This window comes from Mizuhopecten yessoensis, unplaced genomic scaffold, assembly GCF_002113885.1.
Source record: "Mizuhopecten yessoensis strain PY_sf001 unplaced genomic scaffold, ASM211388v2 scaffold2927, whole genome shotgun sequence".
Taxonomy (NCBI): Eukaryota; Metazoa; Mollusca; class Bivalvia; order Pectinida; family Pectinidae; genus Mizuhopecten; species Mizuhopecten yessoensis.
Window position 1 is genome coordinate 89266 of NW_018404789.1, and position 27313 is coordinate 116578.

A 27313-nucleotide genomic window follows, 5' to 3' on the forward strand; every position below is an offset into this window, starting at 1 on the left:
GTAGAAATGCAAATCATAAATGCTATCACCAAAATGCAAGCCTTGCCAGCACTACAAGAATTGTATGTAGAAAAGGATTCTGAAGAGGAGGCGCTGATCAATGATATTATGAAACCAAACTTCATTAACGACAGGCAATGTGTAGAAGATGGAATTTTTCTGTTGGGACCGACATGTGACAAAACTCTTGATGACAACGAATTCATCAGTGTCTCAGAAAAAGGTGGTGCTGATGTTCATGTGATAGAATATCGGAAGATATACATCACAAAATTGTCAGCTGCTGTTTATGGAACGGCCTACAAGCGTTTGCTGAAACGCAATCAAAGCATTATAAAATTCAGAAATGATCAAAATGAAATTAAATTTGGAAGTGTTAAAACATTTATTCAATGCGAGGATGTGACAGAATCAGTATTAAATATTGCTCTTGTTCATCAGTTGTCCATTGAAGATTACTGTCCCCAACAACCTGCCCATAAAGTGAAAAGTGATGATGTTGAGTCATGTGAAGTGTTAGCTATAGCAGTCCCACTAAAAAGCATACAAAAGGTATGCGATATTGTTAATTCAGTCAATGGTACATTTGTAGCTGAATTTCCAAACAAGTATGAAAAGGATTAAAGTTAAATAAAAAACAATAGGTGTTTCCGGTTTTTTCATGTGATTTTTTAGCTCACCTGCCCAAGGGCAAGTGAGCTTATATGACTGACAGAGAAATAGTGTGACATATCATCTCAATTTATCTGAGAAGCAATAATTAGTTTTAGCTGCACAAGTGTAGGCTAATCAGTACTAGCTGAGCTGTATAGGGGGTCATGCTGTGTGATCAGCTCCCTCTGGCTGAAGGGCGAAAGGGTCAGTAGTGGGATACCCCCACTGGGACCATTAAAATGATAAGCTGAACCTCAGCCGATATAGTGTAGATTTGATTTGTTATTGTTTAACAAATTTAACATATTATTTCTATGTATCTTCATTCTTTTATACAAGAATAGAGAAATAATTACACTAAGCATAATGTGTAGTTTATGGAACAGTTTTGATTATTCAAATCAAGCAAGTAGTTTCTTTGATTCTGTACATGTTTTACTGTCATTTGAAGTGTTCAAATGCTAAATAATTCAATAATGCATTTTAGTTCAATGTTTGTGTTATAAGTGTAAGACTTCAGTATAAAGCAGAGAAAGTCATCTTTCAGGACAAGTATTTAGATCAGTTGTAACATTTATAGTTTTGATAAATCATCAGGTTAAAGTAAAATAAGAAACTGGTCAAATGTCCTGCTGGCTGAGATCAGCAAGGAGCCTCAGCAGGAGGTCTTCTGTGAGGGACAAGTAGCAAGTATATAAGGAATGAGACCGAGAGAGTAGGGAGAGACCTTGCGAGTCATAAAGGAGAGAGTTAAAGATCATCAACATTTGGATTAACCTGAGTAAGCTGTACATGGAAATAAAGATGTAAGGAATGGCAGCAATGGTGTTGGAGTTATTACTGCAAGGATGACGTAGGATTACGTCGTATGGCTGGACTATGACATCAGACCCCAAAAGGGCGGCTGGTCATACTTAATGGCATGGCGCATCGTCCGTCCAGCATTAACTTTTTCCTTTAAAAGCCTACTCCTCCTAAACGACTGAGCAGATTACGACAAAATTTGCTGTGGTGCATCCTTGGGACGAGAGAATTTAACGTTGTATAAAGGAGGGGTGTGGCCCCTCAGCTCAGCCCGGGCCCAATGGGGGTAAATTTGGGTATTTAGCATTTGAAATCCTACTTCTTCTAAACTATTGCACAGATTGTAACTATATTTGGTCTGAAACATTATTGGGGCATGGAAATCATATTTTGTATGAAGGGAGTTGGTGTGACCCCTGGGGCTGGAAGGTCGGGCCTAAAAGAGCCCAAAATTAGACTATTTAAGCTACAAAACCCTACTTGTCCTAAACGACTTACCAGATCTCGACCAGATTTGCTGTGGTGCATCCTTGGGACCAGGAAATAAAACGCTGTATAAAAGAAGGGTGTGGTCCCTAAAGGGGCTGAGGGGAGGGGCAGGGCCCAATAGGGGAAATTGCGTTATAACTTGGAAACGGTCGATATCCTCGCACTATAACCATGGTATGTAACAATGTCTGTGGATGGGGAATAAAGTTTCCTCATATCAAGTACTTCCTGTGAAAATTGGGGTTTACATAGGTTATATAGTGAAAAGTACATTTTGGACTTCTCCGCAAGTTTACTTTTATTTGGAACATTTCCCCATGATTGCTCAAATATACAGGTGAGTGATACAGGCCTTCTGGGCCTCTTGTCCATAATAAACTTATAAGAACCTTTTGTTTTAGTTAAAAACAAATATCAACTTAATTGTCATATTGGACATAGGCAGTCAATAGCAGTCGGTCGAGACTGGTGCTTGGACTGCTAAGGGCGGTCGACTAGCAGTTGACTAGCAGTCGGTCCAAGCAGTCATTGTGACTGCTAAGGACGGACTACTTGCGACTACAAAGAAACTGGCTAAATTGAGATGGACTACTTAATGACTGCCTATGGACTACCTATATTAGCAGTTTACTTTGACTTGGGTGTTCATGCATTCATTCATATCTGTATTCCTCCATGATTAAAGAATTACATGCATTCGCATAATGAACAAGTAGTGAATTAGAAAATAAATACATGCACAAAAGAAATTCATATGACAAAATAACAAAAGAAGAATTGATTCATTGACAATTAAATGGGCTGCATATAAAGTCAATCGAAGAAAAGAGGAGTAACAAAAAAGAAAATCAAACGTCAAAAAGATGCTACATTAAGAAGCACTATAGCTTTTAACAGCGTATAATTAATCCATATGTTCAGGATTGTAACATTATTGAAATGTTAAGTCTGACACTTTGATTATAAACAAAAAGCAGTCCAATCTAAACGATATTAGGTCTTTTACATAAGTAAAACAACTCTTGCAGTTCTAAAGGAACAGCCACTAGCAAAGTAGTAATACAACGATCACATTGTAAAGTGTCAACATAGGGGAAATCAGTATAATACCGGACGGTATGAATTACCGGACACCTCGCCAATAAAGCTCGTAAAACTGTCTATGTATGTTGTGTTGTCTCTTCGTTATATCTGATAAAACGCAATGAAGTCGTTGACCGTTTCCGGAAAATTGCGATAGTGTTTTTAGTAACATGTCGATACTAACATTGAAAGCAAATTGTTGTGAAATTCCGGAATTTAATAGTCACCGTGTCTTGGAGCGATTCAATGTGACAGTGTTTTCAAGGCTCCTACGATACAGTAACGTTATGGTATGTATGCGAGCCGATTGTTTTTCTTTGATGTTTTTTGGACCATTATTTCATATTAAAATGGGGGAAAAATAGGAAAAATAATGAATTAACATTACCAAAATAAGATGTCCGGTAATATATGACAAAAATAAATGAATAATATATATAACCGGACATGCATTAGTATCTATAGTTAATATCTCCCTGCTATTTGATTATTTGGATAAAAAAAATATAAGTAGTTTATGGTACGATTCATGACCAAATAAAACCCGTTTGTTTTTAAGTTAACGATGTATTTTTCAATGATTCAATAACAAAATGAAATTAAACATTAAAAGATGAGTTTTTAAATGATCATGTCCCTATCTTAAACTGTGGATATAGTTCTGGTTAAAATGAAGTTATGTTTAACTAGTTCACCTTACTCGGATGAAACGCTGACATAATATATATGCAGTGTATATTTATATATAAATACACAACTAATATTAGTTTAAACATATTTTAATGAACACTGAAAAAGGTGATCCTATCGCACCATATAACTTTATTCTATGTGCAGAAATTTTGGCTGTTAAATTAAGACATAATGATAAAATTAAGGGTATTGATGTTGATAACTGTCCATACTTTTGTCTCAATATGCTGATGATACATCACTTGCACTAGATGGCACAGAACGGTCACTTATAGAATCTATTAAAGAACTTAACTCTTATGCTAATATATCAGGATTAAAAATGAATATTTCAAAAACTCAAGTGGTATGGATTGGTAGCAAGAAGTATAGCTCAGAGAAATTCCTTCCAGAACTAAATTTACAGTGGGGTAGAGAAAATTTCACACTTCTTGGGATTGAATTTCATGTAAACTTGCAAAAGAAACCCAAGTTGAACTTTGGTAAAAAACTAACAAAACTTAAATCACTCATCAGATCATGGAATAGAAGAATATTAACTCCAATTGGTAAAATCCACATAATTAAGTCATTACTTATTTCACAGTTTAACCATTTGTTTATCTCACTGCCAAATCCAGATGAAAAATTTCTTTCTAAACTTAACTGTTTACTATATGAGTTTTTATGGAATAGTAAAATAGATAAAATTAAAAGGGGTATCTTAACTCAGGACCGCATTGATGGTGGACTTAAAATGGTAAATATTAAGGCCTTTATAGGTTCACTCAAAGTAGGTTGGATCAAAAGAGTTTTTCAAAGTACATCAAAGTGGCAAACAATTCTAAAAACATGTAGATATAGATTTGTTGGCTAACTGTGGAACTGATTATATACAGTTATGTCAAAGTAAATGTAAAAATAGTTTCTTAGTTGATGTTTTCAAAGCTTGTAAAAATTTGCATTCTGCAAATAAAATAAATATAAACAAAAGTGAAGTTCACTTAAAAAACCCTATATGGTGCAATAGTGAAATAACTATTGATAGAAAATCAATTTTCTTGAAATACTGGTATAAAAGACGAGTTATGATTATAAATGACCTAGTTAAGGATTACCATTCTGGTACATTTTATACTTTCCATGAATTCTCCCAAAAATATCAAATACAGACTAATTTTCTACATTATCATAGTGTTCTCTCTGCAGTAAAGAAATCAAATTCTAATCCAGTCTTTCCTGATGTAAAAGTTACATACCCTATTATTCCTATAAACTTGGAATTATTCATTAGAAAGACTCGAGGTTCCAAACACTTCTTTAATATTCTTATAAAAAACAAGATTGTACCAACAGGACAGAAAAATGAAATGATATCTTTGATTTAAATAGTTCCACTTGGCATAAGATATTCAAACTTCCCTTTGCTATAACTAAAAACACAAAACTTCAATGGTTTCAGTATAGAGTGAATCACCATATTCTGACAACAAACTCGTTCTTATTTAAAACTCGTTTAGCTATATCTCCACTCTGTATACTTTGTAATTCTGAGACTGAAACTATTATACATATCATGTGGGAATGCCAAGAGGTTCAAAATCTCCTTCTTAGTTTTGAAATTCTATTAGATGCACTTATCATTCCTTTTAATTTCAATAAGGAATCCTTCCTTTTTGGACTTCTAACACAAAATATAAATAATATTAAGATTGATAATGAAATACTCATCATTATTAAGCATTATATTTATAAAATGCGATGTCTGCATGGCTCCTTGAATATAAATGCATTGATTAACACAATAAAAGACCACTATCATGTGCAAAAATATATAGCAATTAGCAAAGGAGATATTGCTAAAGAAAGTTTTGAAAAAGAATGGAAGAAGTGGGGAAAACTTGTTGCTCTATAAGGTGGGGTTTTCTCCTCTTGTTTTTTGTTTTCTCTTCTTATGTGTATATTTTGTTCCCCCTTGGCCTTGAAATAATTGCCAAATTCACAACTATATAGACTTATTCTAATATATTCCGATAATACATGTCCATTATTATATCCTCTCTCTCTCTCTCTCTCTCTCTCTCTGGTATATGGATGATGATGATGATATATGGACGACTATAGTGATGATGGAAAGATGATATATGGATGATTATAGTGATATATGGATAATGCTGTCGATGATGATGATGATGATGATGATGATGATGGAATGAATTTCACTATTTCAATATATGTGAATGTGTATGTGTGATGATGTCCTGTGTATTGTACATGTACTGAAAAAAAAAATGAAAAAAAAACCACTGAAAAATAAACGAGTAACAATTTATTACAACTAATTCAACTATTATGTAATGGAAATAAAAAATAATAATTATTATACTTTTATTACAGATGGCTGAAAAAGCAACACACAAAAAAAGACTTGTATTCAAGAACAAACAAAATGCAAGAAGCTTTAGACGTCTTCCGTTCCGGTATGTCTGTTAAGACCGCCGCCAAGCGTTTTTCTGTACCAAAATCAACACTACATGACCGAATAAAGCAGAAGCATGGAGAAAAGCCTCTTCCTGTGCGTCCTTCAGCATTATCAGCTCCAATGGAGGAAATAATTGTTGAAACAGTTACAGAGGCATCGCTGTAAGACGTAGGCGTGAGCCGATCCCAGTTATTGGCAGTGGCGGGAAAGCCTTAAGACGCGCCACCCAGATTTAACGATGGGACGACCAGAAAAATTACCGTTTTCAAGAATCCTTCAGTTGTGAAAAGTTACATGACAGAGCTTGGATGTTGTATAATCGAATTGGGTTTGGCTAAATCTCCCGGACGCATCTGGAACTGCGATGAGACTGGTAGGAAATTTGAGCACACGCCAGTGCAGGTAATATCAGAAAAGGGTGTAAACATGTTTTAGGCAAGACAAGTGCGAACCGCACGAACGTAACAATCATGGCCTGTGTAAACGCCTAAGATGAAACGATGCCTCCCATGTTAATTGCGATTGGCAAAACCGCCGTCTCTCTTCACGGTTTTAATACCTTCGCGGAACCCACCGGCAAAAAGTGGACCTTCCAAGAAAATGGGTGGATAAACGATATGTTCTTCTTGATGGGCATGCGTCACTCGAGACGCTTGCCCTACTGCAACTTGCGAAGGAGGACAGGATTGCCATCGTATGTTTGCCGCCTCACTTGACCCATTTACTGCAGCTACTGGACAGATCTGGTTTTGATCCATTCAGTATGGCATACAACACCGCCTCGTCCAATTATATAAATAAAAACACACTCAACAGCATCTCAAAGTGGATTTTCCCGGGGTAAGGAACGACTGTATTTTTTAGCAGTACTATATAACAAAACTTATCTTACCTTATTTAAAATACCAAGTAAGAGTTTTATACCAAGAAATTGTCTATATGTGACAGAGTGTGGTGTTAATCAGTTAATAATACAAAATGTACTACAGATGAAGAATCTATCATCCAAGTTTATTTGATAGTTTTTTTTAAAAATAGATTAAACTTAAAAAAGAGCAACTGAACAAAGTTGAAAAAGACACTGAACCAAGAAATCAAGATAACATTCAGCATCCGAAGCAATCCACTTATACTTTGGGATAGATTACGACAAAAGTATGTGATAATTTACTATTGGACTGTAGTGCTGATTGTGACTGCTTTATTTTGGAAATTTTAAATTTTAAATGTAATGTAGAACTACAAATATTGACTATTCTTAATAAAGTTCTTTATAGTCTTAAGCATTCGTAGTGTGTGATAAGTCAATGTTGTGTATATGCAACATATTGTGGGATTTGACTTTGCATTGATCACTTCTTAGATAAGAGTGATGATATTGATTGAAATTATTGAGTGATCTATCTGATTTTAAGATGCATAATTAACAGATATTCCAATGTGTGTGGGAATCTTCATGTTTAAGGTAGCATCCCTCACTTCTACACTTCATGTTACATGTTTCACTGACAACTGTTTGAAGTTGTACAAATTCAGATCTAAAACAAATTTTACAATATATTAACAATTGTGTTGATCATTGATACTGTAGGGAAGGGCACATAATTTGCATTACCTTGTATGTATACTTTTGCAAATTCTGCGCCCTTCCCTAAATCGTTCAGATTCAGTTTCTCGATTAGATCATAGAGTTTCCTTCTATGGAGGTAGAACCAATGCCCTAAAATTGCATCACAAAATTAAAGAAGGTGAGGAACTACAACTCGTAGATTTCGCCTCACTCTACCCTTGTGTGAATAAATACAAACCTTAGTCCCAGTGGGACATCCCACCATCATAACCAAGGATTTCAAACTGTTTCACGAATATTTTGGCATAGTAAAACTGAAAATACTGCCACCAAAAAACTTAAAGGACCTGTTACAGGAACAAAAGAATTTTGCCCACAAAGCAATTGAACCATTACTGGGTTATATTTGTAGCTCCCTAACACACGACCCATGAGATATTTTTAATAAAATTAAAAGGTCCCCAGGGCCTGTGCTATGAACTATTTAATGCCGCCTTCCAAAGGTGTACGACAGGGTTCACTTTTTTGTCCAAAAAACTATCAAAGCAATGTTTTACGCTAACAAAAATATTATATTATTTAAAGTAGGATCTGTTGCAAATTATGAACTCAAATATGTAACAAAACATTGCATATTGAAAATGTTACAAAATCTTAAAATGTTGGTATTTTCATACACTTTTTTGCTACATCAATTGTCTTACGGAAGAAACACCTATTTCCGGTTCTTGTACACCAAAAATGTTTTAATATTATTTGGTACATTATGTTGAGATACTAAAGTGAAAATTTCAGAAAATTTGAGAAACGGTAAATTTGTCATATAAATTTCAAATTTTAGCAACGTCTATTTCCAAATATAATGCAATAACCTTATGACTATAGTCATGTTTGATCCTTTAACAATACGTCGCACCAATTATTATCGCAACTGATCAAATTTTCATCAATAAGGTCTGCTTCTTATGATGAGCCCAACTATAAAGCTAGATGTTGCCAAATAAAAAGGTAATGCAGTCTCTCACACATAAAAGTTTAGTATGTTATGTACATTTTTAGTTGTTTCGCATTTTTACGGAAGTGATAGACACATTTTTGGTTTTTGTACGCCAACATATTTTGGATATTATTTGGCACATTATGTTGACTGACGATAGTAGAAATTTCGAAAAAATCGGTATCCGGTAAATGTGTCATCTTGCGGTTAATATGGTGTATGACCAATGTCAATGGAAAGGCAAAGAAATCATGCTGGGAATGTTGGAGGTCATGTCCATCTGTCACAGAGGCATTCATGTATCCAAACGTGCACTCATTTGAACCAATGAGTGCCATTTCACCACAATTTGAACTCATAGAGAAGTTCATATGCAAACTGTATGATCGCTCGTCAGGCTCTAGCAGTGTAAATGACCTACGGAGAGACCTGTTTCCACGAAAGACACCAATGATGCAAAATCTGCCACCAACTCAGGCTGCTTTGATCGAACACACAAATCGCAGTGTTTATCAGGCAAGTATCTGGCTGCAGTGCTTGGAAGCTGAGCAGAAATTACCCAGTCCAGAGCGATTTGGTTGGGCGAAACAGAACAATCAATGGCAACCAGTTTGGACGACACAGCCAGAAGTCTCTAAAACATGCAGGCAGCTTATCAAGTGTGGATGCAAGGCAGACCCCGTCTGCACAAGAAAATGTGTTTGCAAGAGTACGGGTCTCAAGTGCACAGCACTGTGCTATTGTAGAGGACTTTGCACTGACTGAAATTACATTCAAATTATTACTAGTTGACTGCGCATATAGTAGTAATATAGACGCTGGTTGAATGGCGTCAATGTGAAAAATGGTCATATATGGACAAATATGGCCAAATATATCATCAGTCGCTATTAAACTAGTTTATTGCACTGAGACTCAATAGGCTAGGGGATGTAGACATTACTGCCTCTACAAATCTGTGAGCGTTGAATCAATTGTAAACAGTCTACTTTTGATAATGCAGGCAGCATCCATTTTGCAATATGGCCAAGTATGGCCACATATGGCATTGGTCATCCTAAAACTAGTATAATCACATTGCTTGACCATGCAATAGTGGATATGGACACTCGTTGCTCATCTCTAACTCCTTTTGTTTTAAAGTTATTGTAAAACGGTTATTTTTTTTATAATGGCGGGGACATTGATTTTAGTATTTGGCCAATATGGCCAAATATGACATCAACCCCTATAAAAAGTACTATAATCACATTCGTTGACCCTGAAATAGTGGGTATAGACACTGGTTTCGTCTTTGTATATGCTTTAGTTTCCAAGTTATAGTACATAAGGTTATTTTTGATAATGGTGGTGGCGGCCATCTTGAAAAATCCTAAACCGGAAGTCGTAAGTCGGGCACATACCTGCAGAATGATTTTGTATCATCTAAGGAGCATTTGTACCAATTTTGGTGCTTTGGACCAGCGTGTCACAAAAATTTTGCTAAGCCACCGGACTAATACACATTACACACGATTGGAAGCGAGATAAACCAGGCATGCCAAACAAGATGACACTAAGGTAAACATGTGACACTAAACTCCAAAATAACACCATACACACGAATTGGCCCGTTTAGCTGTTTTAGCATGCAAATTTGATGAAAAACGTCCTCTTTTTACGTTAAAATATCGATAAATTAATAAAAGAAAAGTTTTTGCTAATTTGTTTGAAAAAAAACTATATTTTCTTTGAAAATTAGAATAATTCAAGCAAAAAAACTCCAAACAGGATGACTCTTAAACACTAAAACAACACCATACATGCGTATCGGCTCGCTTAGCCGTTTTAGCGAGAAAATTTGATGAAAAATGTTGTGTTTTTCTCGCTAAAATAACGATAATATTTTTAATTTGTTTGAACAGTTTTTTATAAAGATAAAATGCAAAATTTGTAAGAAAAATAACATTTTTAACGGTTTTCTCTGTTGTTTATATTGTATAAAACGTCTGTAAAAATTAAAAATGAAAATAAAAAAAATATTATGAAAACAAAAATGACCTTGGTCTTACTTCAAGTTCATATAAGTCAACTATGTCAAAAACTTAAAACTATTTCTTCTGGAAAGCCTAACATCTTGATATAAGGCTAGTAGCTTCCTAAGATTAAGCCAAACAAACTGTGAGTGAAAATAACCTTGACATGCATTGAAGGTCGTATGGGTCAAATATGTTAAAAACTTCAAACAACATTTTCTGAGGAATACAGTGGCTTAGTAAGTATCTCATTGGTCTAACATGTCGAAAGCTTCAAACATCTTCTGAAGAACTGAAATGCCTAGAGTCCTGACATTGGCTTAAATGTTCCTGGCATTGAGCCTGACAAGTTTGCAAAATTAAAAGACTTTGACCTACTCCCTAGGAAATAACATCGAAACATTTCACATCCTTTCCCTATAACCATATACCATTGCCAGACTTGGGGAGACAGTTCATTCATGCTACGAGATCAGGGATCAAGCTCCGTCCCCGGGGGCTTACGTTTTGGGTCATAACATAAAGCCAGTTCAGATCACCACCATAAAGCCAAATGTACAATAAGTGGCATTGAAAAGATGACCACTTGCATGCAACTAGGATTAGACACGAGGTCCCACCTCACCCTTTGGTATTGAAAAGAGTTGAAATCCTTACCCTTTAACCATATATTAAATTGGTGGGCATGGAAACACAAATAAAGATATGTCCTTAGTGTCATGACAGCCTCTAGGTATGTTGTCCAAGCTATCAAGGCCCCAGTTGCCTCTTGTTTGTGACGCAAAGCTAGTGTTGTGTTAACATTCATATATAGTCATTAAAATGTCAGTGGTAGAAATGAAGAAAATGAATAGCCATGTGCTAGTGAACAGGTCAAATAAAAAAAAATAAAAGTGACATTTCCATAAGATGCATTTACTTTTTGTCGATTGATGAATGATCAATCAATCAATCAGACAAGAGGACAGAAGAGAAAGTATTGTACTCACAACGAACCATTGAATATTAAGATGGTACTTGGGATGACTGGTATTTGTTGGGTCTTGATCCGTGTTCGTTTTGTATACCACAGTTTCTCTGGAGCCTCCTTGGATACCTCATTGCTGTTGTTTTCACCAAACTTGCTCTGACAGATGCGGTGGCACATACTCCACTATACATAATTAATGCCCTTTAATATCTTTCGCTCACCTATTCAAAGGGCAAATGAGCTTACGCCATGGTACATCCGACATCTTGTCAACGTTATTTCTAAACAACTTCTTGTAAAGAACGGAGCGGCCTAGAGTCAAGATATTTGGTCGGTTTCATGGAATAAGCCCAATAAAGTTTGCGAATGAAAATTACTTTGACACAGCGTAAACATTAGTGTAAAGTGCGCGCTTTTAATCATCAAGAAAGGTGTATAGATTTTATGTACTGCAAAGAGTCAAGGTCGGGTGATACATTTCACCGAGAGGAACTCGAATGACACATAAATGCGGATAGATTCGGCAATGATGCAAGTTAGAGTTTCAAAAATAAATATTCAGGTACTCAAATAGTCAAATGCGAATTAGTACTTTCCTTTAAAACAAAAAAAGCTTTAATCACAAGTGTTAGGTGTTTTCATGTCTCCCAAGTTTAACTGTCGGCGGTCCTCGTCGGTATCTGTTTGTATGACTGCCTTTAACCGAACACAGATCTACATGCGCTCAGATAAGAACATGGAACCGTGTATTTTATTAAAAACTGGAAGATTTATCTGTACATAAGATTGCATCTTTTTCTAAAATGTATTGGTGTCAAAACAAAATCGTTATATTACCAATTACCTGCTCTGCTTATGCCAGGTTTCACCATATATCCTCGTTCTCGAAGTGTCAACACCTAAACCTTATTAACGATTACGTACAGTCTGCTTTGTGTGATTTGTTTTCCTGAAATAATTATTTACATGAGTGAATGTGATTATTTAGTTAACCATCATTAGTGACTTAGCGGTTGGTGCTTTCAATCCAGCTTGATATATTTTCCACCCAAAAACACCTGCGCATTTTACACGTGTGCGCACAATACGCGAATATTAGATTGGTATCTTCGAAGGATAAAGCCAAACACAGTTTGTGAGAAAATTGACCTTCACTCATCTTCAAGGCCAGATAGGTAAATAGTGTCAAAATACCTTCAATCGGCTTCTTCTGAAGAATGAAAAGACCTGGAATTATTATGTTAGCATGGTAGCTTCCTGGAGTAGAGCTCAACAAAAAAGTCGAATGAAAATAACGTTGATCTATATGAAAGTTCACAGGTTTTTTTGCTGAAAAAATCATACAAATTCTTCAAAAGAATCGAAAGACCTGGCGTGATAATATAAGCTAGGCCGGTAGATCTTTGGATAAAACAAAACCAAACAGTAGTCAAGGTCAGTTGGGGTCCAAAATAACTTTTTCTGAAGAATAGAAATGTTTAAAATCATAATATCATGGAAGCGTCCTTGGATAGTGCTCAGCAAAGTTTGCAAATAGGAATAGACTTGATTTTATTCAAGAAAACGGGGGGGGGGGGGGGGGGGATGGAAATGTGTAGAATCATGATATAAGCCTGGTAGTTTCATGGGATTGAACGCAACGAAGTTTGCAAATAAGTATAACCTTCTGGAAAGGCATGACTAATTCTTGTTGGTTGGAAGCTTTCTGTGATTGAGTGCAACAAAGATTGGAATTAAAAATGACCTTGATCTGTATTAAAAGTCAAAGGGGTCAAATATGTAAAACTCTTCAAGCCAATTCTACTGAAGAACGGAAAGGCATTTGCTATTATCATTGTAGACTCCTTGGATGGAGCCAAACACAATTTGTGAATAAAAATAACCTTGATCTGTATTCAATGTCACAGGGGTCAAATGTGTAATTTGCTTTGAAATTTGTTCAAAGAAATGTCCCTATGTGCAAGGTCATCGGGGTCAATTTTGTCAATTTCTGAAGTACTTAGAGCCATAGTGACGGGTTGGCAACTTCCTTTTTAGCCAACCATCATCAGATGCTATTCATATCACCCTTCATGCGTAGTCCGTCATCCGTACGTCATTCCATCATTTGGTATTTCAACCAAAAGTACATGGGGAACTTTCTCATTTCACATTAAGTTCCCTATGGCCCCTAGTTGAGCATATCACATTTTATGACTGACAGAAAAACCACGATAGCTGACAGGTGACCATTAGGGAAAATGAAATGCAAAAAATGGTAAAAGATCACCTTTTGTAGATCGGATAAAGATCCTTTGAAGGTGGGCGCCAATATCCTTCTAGAATATCTTGTTAAGGTTACAAGTGTCTGATTAATAGCAGGTGAGCGATGCACGCCCATTGGGCCTCTTCTGATACCAAAGTTTGTTTGGAGTTAACTTCCTTCTTATAAGTTCCACTCACTTTTTCCGTCGCCGTGGGTCGTCCGTCGTCTGTAATCTTTTTTTTTTACATTTTTGACTTCTGCTACCAGGAACCAATGAATGGGTCAAACTTTGTCAGAATAGTCCTAGGAGGAAGAGGGTTTCAAATTGTAAAATTGGGATTCCTGCCCCAACCTTAAGGGGCCGGGGCGGGGCCACAAGGGGAAAATTAACAAATATTTAAACAATCTTCTTCTCCAGAATCAAATGTACTAGTCAATTTACCTGTTAGGATGAAAACATCATCAGGAGCTATATTTAAATTGACATTTCAGTACCACCGATCCATCCGTTCTCCCTTGGGGAGGGGTAAAGTTTAATATAAAGTGTAGTTTATATTGGGAAATGACACTTTTGGGTATATTTTGTCAACTGTAAGTAGAAGATTATTCAAACTTTGTAAGAGTCATCTTTGGAGGAAGAGGGTATCAAATTGTAAAATTGGGATTTCTGACCCAACCCAAGGAGCCAGGGCGGGGCCAAAAGGGGGAAAATACCGAATAATTCAAAAATCTTCTACTCCAGACTCAGATTTACTACAGTCAATTTCTCTGCATGGATTGAACGAGCATCAGGGGCTTTATGTAAATTGTAAATTTCTATAGCCCGGGGCCATTCGTTCCCCCTTCGGGAGGATGTAAAGTTTACTATAGTTTACATAGTGAAATAACACTGTTGGGTATATTATTTCTATTTTCAGTAGGAAACTATTGGGAATTGGAATTGGGAAACTAACCTCATGGGAATAATTGTGATAAAAGGGCAATTAAAAAAAAGGGGAAAATAAGAACCGTCCTTTCCCAAAGGACTGGAACATAGTTTAAAACTCTTCGTCTTCGGACTTATCTGTACTACAAATCAATACCCTTATTGGATTGAAAAGTGTGTAGGTGCTTTAACTTAATTGTAAACTTCATTACCCTGGATCATCTGCTCTTCCTGTGGAAGGTGATAAAATTGTCTATAGTTTATCTAAGGAAATGACACTTTTGGGTAATTTTTGTCTCTTCTTAGCAAGAAATTATTTAAATTTCGTTTGAATAGTTATGATTAAATTGAAATTAGATAATATCAGAAAGTAAGGTCCTGACCTATCCCAAGGATTAGCCAAAGAGGAAAAATTTCCTTTTGTGAAACTACAAGTAATGTATTTAACTTTGTTTACATGATGATTTTCAACTTCAGATATCATCAATAAAATTAAGCAACCTTTCATAAAACTCAGGTGACCGTTGAGGCCCTTGGACCTCTTGTTCCACTTACACACACCAAATATACATAATTATGCAAGTAAATAAGGTGGAATGTCACATTTTTGTAGTTATGAAATTTAGTCATATGTAAGTGATACATGAACAAATGTACAAGTAAGGTTTCTTAAACACTAAATTAAATTAATATTGAGGTAATAACAAGCATATCCTATTGTACTTTTAGCTCAGTTTCTCAAATGATGGATGCTGGGGAAGCATGCTAGCAGATCTTTTACAAAGGTTGGTAAAATGATTTTAAAAAATCGTATTTAAACTACTGTGACATTTAGTATCTTTCCCCAAATAAGAGATCAGTAACGCAATGTAACGTAATAATGCAAAAAAGCAATGAGATGACATACAAACTAGGCAAGTTTGACATAGTTTATGTATTTTACTGATTTTTGCTCACCTGGCACGAAGTGAACGACTTCTCATGATCTGGAGAACCAAGTGCCATACTATTTTGCCAGCAGGTACCTAGGACAGAGTGCGATAACATTTCCTTCAATAATTAATCTAGACCTACTTTCAGGGTCACAGGGTCAAATATATAAAAACACTTAAACAACTTCTTCTGAATAACCAGGAATTGTACATAGTCAGTACTTACCTGGCATGAATTGCTATAAACTTTCCTCAAATAAATGGCCTTGACGTTCCTTCGAGACTTCAAGAGTTAAATGTTATAAAACAACTTCTTCTGAATAACAAAGAGGTCAGAGCAATGATATTTAGCCAGTAGGAAAATGGTAAAGAGAGCTATTAAGAGTCTCCAAATAAATGACCTTGATATACTTTCAGGGTCACAAGGGTAACATATTGAAAAACAACTTCTTCTGGATAACCAAGAGGCCTAAGCTGAGGATAGTTGCCATTAGTTACCTGGGATGTAGTGCTATGAGGGTTTTTCAACTGGATGACCTTGACATACTTTGAAGGTCACATGGGTCAAATAAGTAAAAACCTTTAAAAGACTTCTTCTGGTTAACGAAGAGGCCCAATGTGATACAATTGAGCACGTAGGTACCTTGACTGTAGTGCTATGAAGTTTCATCAAATGGATGACCTTGACCTACGTTGAAGGTCACATGAATCAAATGGGTCAAAACCTTAGAACGATTTCTTCTGAACAACTAAGAAACATATGATGATGGTATTTGGTCAGTAGCATGCTGTGATATGGTGCTTTTAACTTTCCTGAAGTAAATTACCTTGATCTAGTTCCTAGGTCACAGGCATCATATATGTAAAAAAAACAAACTACTCCTTATGCATAACCAGAAGGCACTTTAAGATGATATTCGACTAGTAGCATACTGGGATAGAGTAATATATTTTTTTCTCCAGTAAATGACCGTGATGTACTTTTAACGTCATAGGGATGAAATGTGTAAACATGTTAAACAACTTCGTATAATCAAAGAAATGACCTTGACCTATTGGACAAAATTTGGTATGAAATATCCTTGTAGTAAGAGGACTCAGCGTTGATCTCCCGAGTCCAGCAGGACAGGGTTCAATAGGGTTGCCAAAGAAGAGTCTTTAAATTCCTTCTTCAGTAAGAACCAAGTGATCTCGGTCATTTAGTCTGGAACATTATTTTACAAAGGAGACTCAATATGTGGAAATATTTGCAAAATTACTTTAATGAGAACAGTTTCCCATGGTTGCTTAAATATCCAAGTGAACAGAAAAGGGCCTCTTAGCCTCTTGTTTATTGTTTCATTTCTGTAAGAGAAATCACAAGACTGTAAAATTTAAAGCGTTGTTTTGATTTGCAGGAAGTGTGACGTCATCAATAGAGGATATTCTGGTTACAATGCCAGGTGGTGTGTAAAAATGATATCAAAAGTATTTGAAGAATTTGCAAGTCGTGATGTAGCCATGGTTACCATTTTCCTTGGTGCCAATGATTCCAATTTACCTGCCAACAGTCATCAACATGTGCCAGCAGAGGAGTACAAGACACATCTTATTAACATGGTGGAGAAGCTACAGGTATATAGTTATACATAAAACACATCAGACCTTAAAACTATAACATTGAATATAACTGGTAACTTGTTACATGTCCATTCAGAAAGTTGTTAAAAATCAAACAAAATTGTCTGTTCTGGCTTATCAAAACCAAAACATGTTTTATTATTACAGACTTCATATTGTTCCTAAAGACGTATTATCTGTACCCATACATTTGCCAATGCCGTTACATTTGTTTTAGCGATCACTTTGTCGTTTCCAACAAAAAATACATATGATGCAAAAACATGGCAAAATTTACTGACTATTCAAATATCTCTTATCTATCAAAATTTCAACTTGCTATCATCATTAAAACAATTAAATACAATGATATGTTGGGCGTATTGAGAATTGAAGAAACGGTTATGTAAAGTTATGTCAATGGTTTTAAATTTTGACGGTTTGGGACTCCTTTAATTGTTTCATGGTACACAATCCGTAGTCAATCAAGTTTTCTTTAAAAGAAAAACGCTGCAAGTCCAGAAGCCTTAGTGGAATTTGACTAAATTCTGTCTGGAGCAGTGGTAAATCTTTCAAATATTTTTTGTTCTGTAGCAATTAGGTCAGGAGCATCCTTGAGCCAAGCGGACTTTATTTCTTATAAATGGGGGGTATTGCCCCCCTGTGGGCAGATGGGCAGGTGCAATAGGACAGAGGGCCACATATAAGAGAGAATAGAGGTAAAACATTTAAAATCTTTCTTATAAAGGAAAGATTTATCTTTTTACAAAGCTCTTGATTATGTTAAGTCTCGAGGACTCAATTTTGCTTAGATTGGTTAGAATAAAGTCCCGTGAAATTCATCCTGGAGCCAACTTCATGGGATTAATTTTGTTCTTCTGTAGAAATTAACGGGCTTTTCCAAAATTGGCGTGGCTCATCCTTATGGGCAAAGGGGACTCAAGTTTGTATAAACGGTAGTTGTAGCCCCTTGCGGTCAGAGGTGATGGGCAGAAGACACAATTTACAGGCAGACTTTAATTTCCTTTTTGGCCGGATTGCAACGCAATCAGGGCTTGAAGATTGGCGAATCCTGTCCGGACATATGTCCTTCTGTCTGCACTTAAGTTAAGATGCTTCGGATGCTGATTCTGACCTACAATTTCCGCTTCAATGACCAGGTTAAGAAGATTGGTTAAGATCAGTTACTAAGTAACTACTTGTTGTACATCAACTAAACTTCCATTGCTTATGTATCTAAGGATTATATGGATTGCATTTTAAATGTATTGTAAATAATTATTTAGTATTGCATATTTGCAATTTATTTATGAACAAAACACATTAACAATTTTTAGGTAATGCTATTCCGCTATATCCGTCATCTGCCATAATAAGAAAACAGTAATTCTAGAATCATTCAACCGTTTACATAAAAATGTACTTTAGCAATCCTGCCATATCGCCATTGCCAGTTTTTGTTTTGAAATAGTTTAACAAGGGGGACTCAGTTTTATGTAACATGGGGTGTTTGTCTCTTCGGTCAATAGAGGAAAAAAAGGTAAATCTTTAAAATTGTTTTTCTGTTATTGGAACGAATGGGTAAGGCCCTAAAGGAAAAACAGAGAGAAGTATTTAATATCCTTCTGTAGTAATTAACAGGTGTTATCCATATGTGCTCTAAAACATTATTGCGCCAAAGGAACTGAATTTTGTATGAATTGCGGGGGGCAGAGGGTTGGGTCAAAATAAGGGAATCAATTTTGTAATTTTTGACACATGCGATAGGTAACGCAGGATTGAGTATACTACGAGGTTTGCTTAACGTAGAATCGCATTTTCGACACTAGCACCACCCTTTCTTTTGAAATCTGACTTCTTATATGGAATCTGATTTCTCTTTATATGGAATCTCATTTAATATTATTATTCGTATGCAAATACCTTTTGCTGCGACAACTAGTTTTCTGATAACGTTTCATTCACCAAATAGTGACGCCATTTTGGGGTAAGCCAACGAATAGGTAGAGAAAGCATTCACTTCAATATTTGTTTAACTAGTCAGATATATGTGAAAAAAAAACCAATGCATGTAGATTGTATGCATAAAATTAGTACAAATATTCTGATATACTTTCGAACGACATTCGACCTTCCTGTGCTCTGTTGTAAACAAATATGTCGAGGCGCTCCTAAATAGATTGATGTATTTGTGTTGTTGAAATATTTTACAATGTATGATCAACAAACAACGGCGTGGCAAAATGCAATACACATACAGACAAAGACACGGAAAAGTCTTAAATCGTTAAAAAATGTTTAATCATTCCCCGGACATCAGTCGTTTTATGTGAAATGAAAGAAAGCAAACACGTTTCCCTTTTTATCGGGTATTCGGGAAGCAACAACTATTAGTGATCACATAAGATCTCTATAATTAGATCAGTGCATTGCAGTATATTGTACTTGTCAAATACACTTGAAATTGAACATATGGTCAGGTAATGATATTATAAAACAGAGGAAATACTGGGGGTAGAAGTTAATTGAATTGCCGGGCGCACAAAACCCTGAGCAATCCTCCATTCGATGTGCACTCATAAGAGTCAACCTGTTATTATGCAGACTGCATATTGAGTATCTCGACTTGTGAACCGAATAATCAAAGCTGATGCAATACAACAAGACCTTTGTAAAGATTGCGTGGCAAAGTTGGTACTCTGAATCATTGAATGACATGTTAACTTGTAAAATAAACAGTGTGTAATATAAATGAAATTAGAAAATGATACAACTTTCAGGCATAGGCGGATCCAAGGGCTTGTGTCACCAGCGCATGTGCACCCTTCCCCAATCGAATTAAAAATAATAATATATATTCTGCTTCTTTTATGTGACACCCCAAACTCCGTTTGGTGTACACACTGTAACATTGATGTGGAAATCAATATTATGTTTTTGGTTATTCCGATCGTAACACGCTTATCTGACATTGATATTATAATTTCTTTAATATCAATTCCAAACTGTTGTACCTGTAAGGTGAGTGGTCCGTAGTAACCACAGGGCACATGTATTACGATAATATTAATTCTAGGTTCTTAAATACCGTTTTATTATAACCTAGTTCGTTGGTCGTCTCAAAGCGGTTCACAAAATATTATCCGTGGTTATAGGGCCTTTGCAACCAGCCAATATCTTTCTGAACTCCCTGGGGAGTATACAGTCGGTGCTTCCATTTCGGCGCTCACAGCTTGCATTCAACAGTTCTAGCACTGCCCAACCACGTACTTATTTTCAGCTGAGTAAACCGGAACAAACAGAGTCAAGTAATATACAACAAGAGTACCGTGACCTAACTCGATCCTGCAACCCTTCGGTCATGAACCCGGCGTCCTACCACTAGACTACAGTGCTTCCTTACAGTTAAAGAAGGTTTTCATTAAATACTTTTGCAAGAAAGACAACGAATATCATATCTTAATGCTTTCAAATCAGGAACCATTGCAAGAAAAATATATCAGGAAATGCCAGTTAACACATTCAAATGCATGTCAATTAGAATTATATCCAATGGTTTGGAGCGTTCATAATTCATGCTACTTCCGCAAATTATAAATAAATTACACACAATTAACTGAAATTATAAATAGCACTTTAATATTCTTTGCGAATACTAGCTACTCTTGGAAGTTGATCCTATCCTGCCCACTCAAAGATTGCATAATAAACATTTAGACATTTTCAGTTTATATTTAAAATTCTAACACGATTCGTTTACAACGCGTGTTTTGACTGGATACGGACCATGTTCTAATCTCCGATAATCTCATAATCAATCGTGTGAGGCTCCACCCATCGCACTTAAACCACGCCCCGTGTCTAACCAAAACAATATGGCGTCAAGCTCGCCTCTTAGCGAAATCCAACACAAGACAAGCAGGCAACAGAACAGACAGAACCAATGGATTGTACTAAAAATAAAAAGTAAATATTCCTTGTTTTTACCTCCATTGATTAATGAAACATTCGTTTTACCAATGTGAAGGCATTTAGTTAGATCCGAAATCAGATGAAACATTTCACATATGTGGTATGAATTTTGCACAAAACTCTTCACATATCTAAACAAATAATTACCGATTTTGTCGATACGCACAGATTGGCATGCATACTGACTTGGATATGTAAGAATTTGGTCAATGTTAATCCAAATGTGTCGCATAAACTTTGGTCACAAGATGTTCACGAACAATCCAAATATTCCGCCTAGTCAACATAAAGATCGAGCGCTCGACAGTATGGGCAGGGCCAAATGACCAACTTTTGAAAGCTTCTTTCTGATTGGTCAGTCCAGTGCAGAAAGACACGTCACCAGCACAGGTCAAAGGGTACTTAACTACGTACTTGTAGCAAGGTAAAGACAATGTATCTACACATATAAGCGTAGTATATTTGTCAAAGTGTTGTGTCTATACTGGCGATTAGAACATGAAATTCGGTTTAAACTCTCGACCTATCCACTAGAGTTCAAACCAAATCTATGTTCTAATCGCCAGTATAGTCACTCAAAACAACGTACTATCCCCTAAATTGAAGTGTTAATCCGATTATTATTTTCTTGCATGATGGATTAACAAGTGTTATTCGATTCGAATTTAGTGTTTAAACTAAAATATATTTTTGTAACATTTCGTACGTCACTTGATCAGACGACATCATGATTATGGTGTCTTGAGTTGGACATGGTTGAGGGACATCCTGTCCTCGGAAATGTTAAGGTTGAAAATTGCAACTTGTTTGCAGCAATATATTTTAAAGAGGACAGTGATAAAGGGTGCAGACTTTCTGATATAGATTGTCTGTGAGGTGTATTTGCCGAGGAGAGCAGGGTTCAAGGTTCTCCCAACCCCTTGTCTTAAACTATTTTCATAATTGTCCGTGTGGCAATACACGTTCATGTAATACACCACTTTGTAGTCCTAGCTTCGTAATAATAAAGCATGGGACTATCCCTGAAAATGTACCTGGTAACGCTAGTACATCGCACACGATGTGTAATAAGCAAGCATCGCTTAAGCTTAATTGACCGGCAACAGAGGGAAACTTCTGAGGAAAGTGATTAACTATTGCCTAAACACATTTAGACAAAAATTAGAACATGATTTACTCCTAGTCTACACCCGTTAGAAAACAATATTTCAAAAATCGGAAATGTTTGAACTCAAGATACAGTTGTAGGATCGCACAACGTTTTGGTTTTTTTTTAATTTTTTTTTTATTGATTTTTTTCCATTTCATAGACATATACATATTAGACATACATCAACATATTATACAAGTAATTTCAAACACACATCAAATACATACATATATCCACATCTGTGCTCCTGTCTCCACACCGTCTCACCTTCAATTCATATAAGCCTTAGTACATAATTAGGCCCACATTCCTATACTCAAAAGTATGCTTAAGCACATATACATACAACATATACACACAAGATACACACATATATACACATACATACGCACCACACACATACATACATACTCCACCCACACTGCATATACATACATGCATCATTCATACATACATGTACATACATCTGCACACTCATCTACGCCTATACACATACTGTACAATGCATCACATGTATGCATAATAATGCAGCATACATATATATCGAGCTGTGGAGAAACATTCTTTCGTACCTACACATAAAAAAGTAAAGAGGGAAATCTAGGCAAAGGCAAAAGCAGCTGGCCAGAAAGAAAAAAGAGAAAAAAAAACCATATATCTATTCTAAGAACAGAGACCATTTGCCCCATATCCTTTGAAACTCATCACATTTATTTTTCTGTTGGTATATAAGATTTTGTATTCTAATTCCCATTTGTATGTGAGTTTTCAAAGTATTCAATTGTAAATCTTTCTTTAAGCATCTAGAATTGTAAATATATTGTTTTATTATAAGTAGCAAATAATTATCTGCTATATGGGCCTTTTGATTATCTCTATATTTGCCAAACAGAAACATAATTTTTTCGAAAACTAAATCAATATTTTGTGTATTTAAATATATTTGAAAATTTTGGAGTAATTCCTGGGTCTTATCACATTCCCACAGAAGATGTATTATAGTTTCTCTTTCTGTTTTACAAAAAGTACAATCTCCATTTTCAGTTAAACCAACTTTTTGTGTATATGAATTAGTAGTCAAAATTCTATGGTTTATCCTATATTGTAACCATAAAAGCTTTGAGTTTTTAGTGGTCTCAAAAAGACATTTGTAAACTAATCTCCAATCTTCCACAACTATTCCTAATGAGAGATGCCATTTTACCTGTGCAGCTGGTTGAGTATTGTTTTTAATGAGTACTCGATATACATCCTGTGCTCCTCTTGTACTTTTTAAAATTAATTTTAAATTTATAGGTACAAAAGGTAAAAATAATCTCTCATGTATATTTAGTCCCTGTCGATCAACATATTTGCGAATAGCTGCAACCATTCCCTGATAAGTTAAAAAATTTGTCCTGATATCATATCTGGTATTAAACTCTTCATGTGAATAAATAGATCCATCATGTCTAATCATATTATGTACATGTGTTATTCCTTTAGAGTACCAGGTTTTATAGAGCACTGTTTGCCCGCCAATTTTGATATGTTCATTATACCATAAAGGATTTTCCAATATATTATTTTCATATTGTTTGCTCGCCAAAACAGTAGCAAACCAGGCTTTTAAAACATCCTTCCAAAATAAATTTGTTGTATTATTAGAGTTAGCCTTGATGTTTTGTATTCCACAATTTGCTAGGTAGTCGGTATTAAAAGCATTATTAAACATATTTACCCAATTATTGGTTTCTCTGTATAGTCTTCTTATCCATGTTGACTTCAGTGCTGTGATAAAGTGTTTAACATTGATCATCTTTAGCCCCCCCTCGTTTGGACATTTTGTTAATACATCTCTTTTGACACGATCTGTTTTACTATTCCACACAAACTCGTATAAAATACTATTTAATTTTTTAATGAAAACTTCATCAGGGTTTGGTAATGCTATAAAAAGATGATTCATTTGGGATACCAGAAGGGATTTTACAATTGTTATTCTTCCAATTGGAGTTAATATTCGTCTTTTCCAATTAACAATTAATGATTTTAATTTCACTAATTTTTTATCAAAGTTTAATTTGGTTATCCGGTGAAGATCTACATCAAATTCTATCCCTAATAAGTTAAACTTGGAATTACCCCATAATAGGTTTAGATTTGTCTCGTATATTGTTTCACTATATTTTTGGTTGCCAATCCAAATCACTTGGGTTTTTGAAAAATTTAAATTCAGTCCTGAAATTCTGGCGTATTTATTTAAGTCTGAAATAGTGGAATTTAGAGATAATCTAGTGCCATCTAGTATGACTGTGGTGTCATCTGCGTATTGTGATAGTAAAAACTCCTTATCTCTTATTTTTATACCTTTGATATTTTTATTATTTCTCAATTTAATTGATAAAATTTCCGCACAGAGAATGAATATGTATGGTGATATTGGATCCCCTTGTCTGCACCCACGCTCAATATTAAAAAAGTTTGACAAATTGCCACCTTGAACTACTGCTGATTTGGAATCATGTTGGAATAAGTTGATCCATTTAATTATATTTTTACCAAAATTGAAAAAATCAAGTGTTTTACTGATAAAACTCCATGAGACAGAGTCAAACGCTTTTTCAAAATCAATTAGTAATAAAAGTCCTGGTAAATTATTTTCCTCTGTGTAATGCATAATATCATAGATCAGTCTTGTGTTTTCGCCAATATATCTCCCCAGAATAAAGCCTGTCTGATCAGTACTGATTAATTTCTTTAAAAGATTTTTCATTCTATTAGCAATTGAACCTGAAGCAATTTTATAAACAATGTTAAGTAATGTTATTGGTCTCCAATTTTTCAAAAAAATTCTAGATTTATCTCCCTTTGGTATACATGTTATTATTCCTTGTTTTTGTGTTTCAGATAGGTTTGTTATCTCAAAACCATAATTTATAGATCTTTCAATAAAATGTCCAATGCTTTTCCAAAAAAATTTAAAAAACTCAACTGTGTAACCATCTGATCCTGGACTTTTGTTATTTTTCATTTTCATTAATGTTTTTGCAAGTTCACTAATGTTCAATGGTTCTTCTAAGGCTTCAGATTCATTATCCGATAGTTTTGGCACATCATAGTCATTTAATAATATATTTAAGTCTTCATCGAGTATATTATCATTTTTTTTATATAAGTTTTTATAGTAGAGTTCAATTTCTTTTAATATTTCAGACTGATCTGTTATAACATTACCATTTGATTTCTCTACTCTTGGTATAATTTTGTTTGTGAAATTTCTTGACTCAAGTCCACAAAAGTATTTACTAGGCTTTTCCCCTTCTTGTATCCATTTTGCTTTTGACCTTATCATACTTCCATTAAGTTTGTGTTTCCTTATTTCTTCTAATTCTGCTTTTTTTGTATCTAATGTGATATTGTACTGATTATGATGCTCTAACTGTTGAATTTCATGGATAAGTTTTTTTTCTTTTTCTGAGAAGTGTTTTTTTTTATAACTAGAGTAGGAGATTGATTTCCCTCTGATTTCCATAAGGAGTGTCTCTAAAAATAGCTGGTCGTTAATTATAAATTGTATTTCATTATCAGGTATATTACTAATGTTTTCCTTATTATAAACTGGTAGTATATATTGCTCTTTAATTCTTAAAATGGTTTCATTGATAGACTTAACATAATCTGAGTCAAATAATAAAGTGTTGTTGAATTTCCATAAACCTCTCCCTTTTTTAAAATCCTTAAACTGTAATGTAATTGTTATACTGGAATGGTCCGATCTATAACTTGGTTCAATTGTTGCTGACTTTAGGCTTGGTAAAATATTTTCAGATATAAGAAATAAGTCAATTCTAGATTGTTTAAGAGGTTGTTTTTTACGCCAGGTATATCTTTTAGCTTCTGGGTGTGATTCTCTAAATGAGTCAATCAAGTCATACTTTTCCATAATTTCTAAGACTTTATTTCTAGCGTTTGAATTATTGATGTGTTTGTAGTTATCATAATCAAGAGTAGGATTTATGACAAGATTAAAGTCTCCACATATAATACAATGATCATTATCTAATTCTTCAACTATGTTAGCAACATTTTCATAAAAATCTGGTTTGTCTGTGTTTGGTCCATATAATGTGACTAATGTAATTTTCCTATTATCTATTTGCAAACCCAGCACTAGAAGATTTCCAGCATTATCTTTTTTCATTTGTATAACTTTGTATTCAAAATTGTTATTAAAAAGGATAGCGATTCCACGAGAATATGAATTAAAAGAACTAAAATAGCAATCCCCCCCCCAGTTTGCTCTTATTATTTGCTGTTTTTCTTCGGTAAAGTGTGTGTCTTGTAAACAAAAAATATTATAGTTTTTCTGTCTCAGGTAAGAAAAGACATCTTTTTGTTTGTTTAAGTCACATAGTCCTCGACAGTTTACAGACAGAATTGTTACACCCTCCACGGTAGAGCTTGATAAGACAATTTATGCATGTAGTTATAAGTGATATGGGCCATGTGGGTTTCGATGTGGTATAACTTCGTAATACTATGCCAGGCTTTGCAAAGGTTGAAAAGGAAAAACATGTAACGAAAAATGAAACAGCACAGATACAAAAACATATACATAATACTAACACAAAAAATACTGATAGCTGTCAATAGGGTACAAAAGCGCAGCAATTTACCTTCCCAAAACAGCGAGATGATGGAGCTAGACATATACCGGAAGTAATCAAGCGCTGACGAGATTAAGATTTTGTCTCCTGTGGTGCGTTCGAATA

The 27313-nt window shown here is 35.0% G+C and overlaps 1 protein-coding gene across 1 annotated transcript in view; it reads left to right on the forward strand.

The window, feature by feature from the left end:
• Positions 1 to 27313, forward strand: part of LOC110446665 (isoamyl acetate-hydrolyzing esterase 1 homolog) — a 69382-nt gene that overhangs the window by 13073 nt on the left and 28996 nt on the right. The window contains exons 2-3 of the mRNA XM_021491922.1: positions 15636 to 15691; positions 17236 to 17452. Of these exons, the coding sequence (XP_021347597.1) occupies positions 15636 to 15691; positions 17236 to 17452 (273 nt within the window). The remainder of the gene's footprint in view (positions 1 to 15635; positions 15692 to 17235; positions 17453 to 27313) is intronic.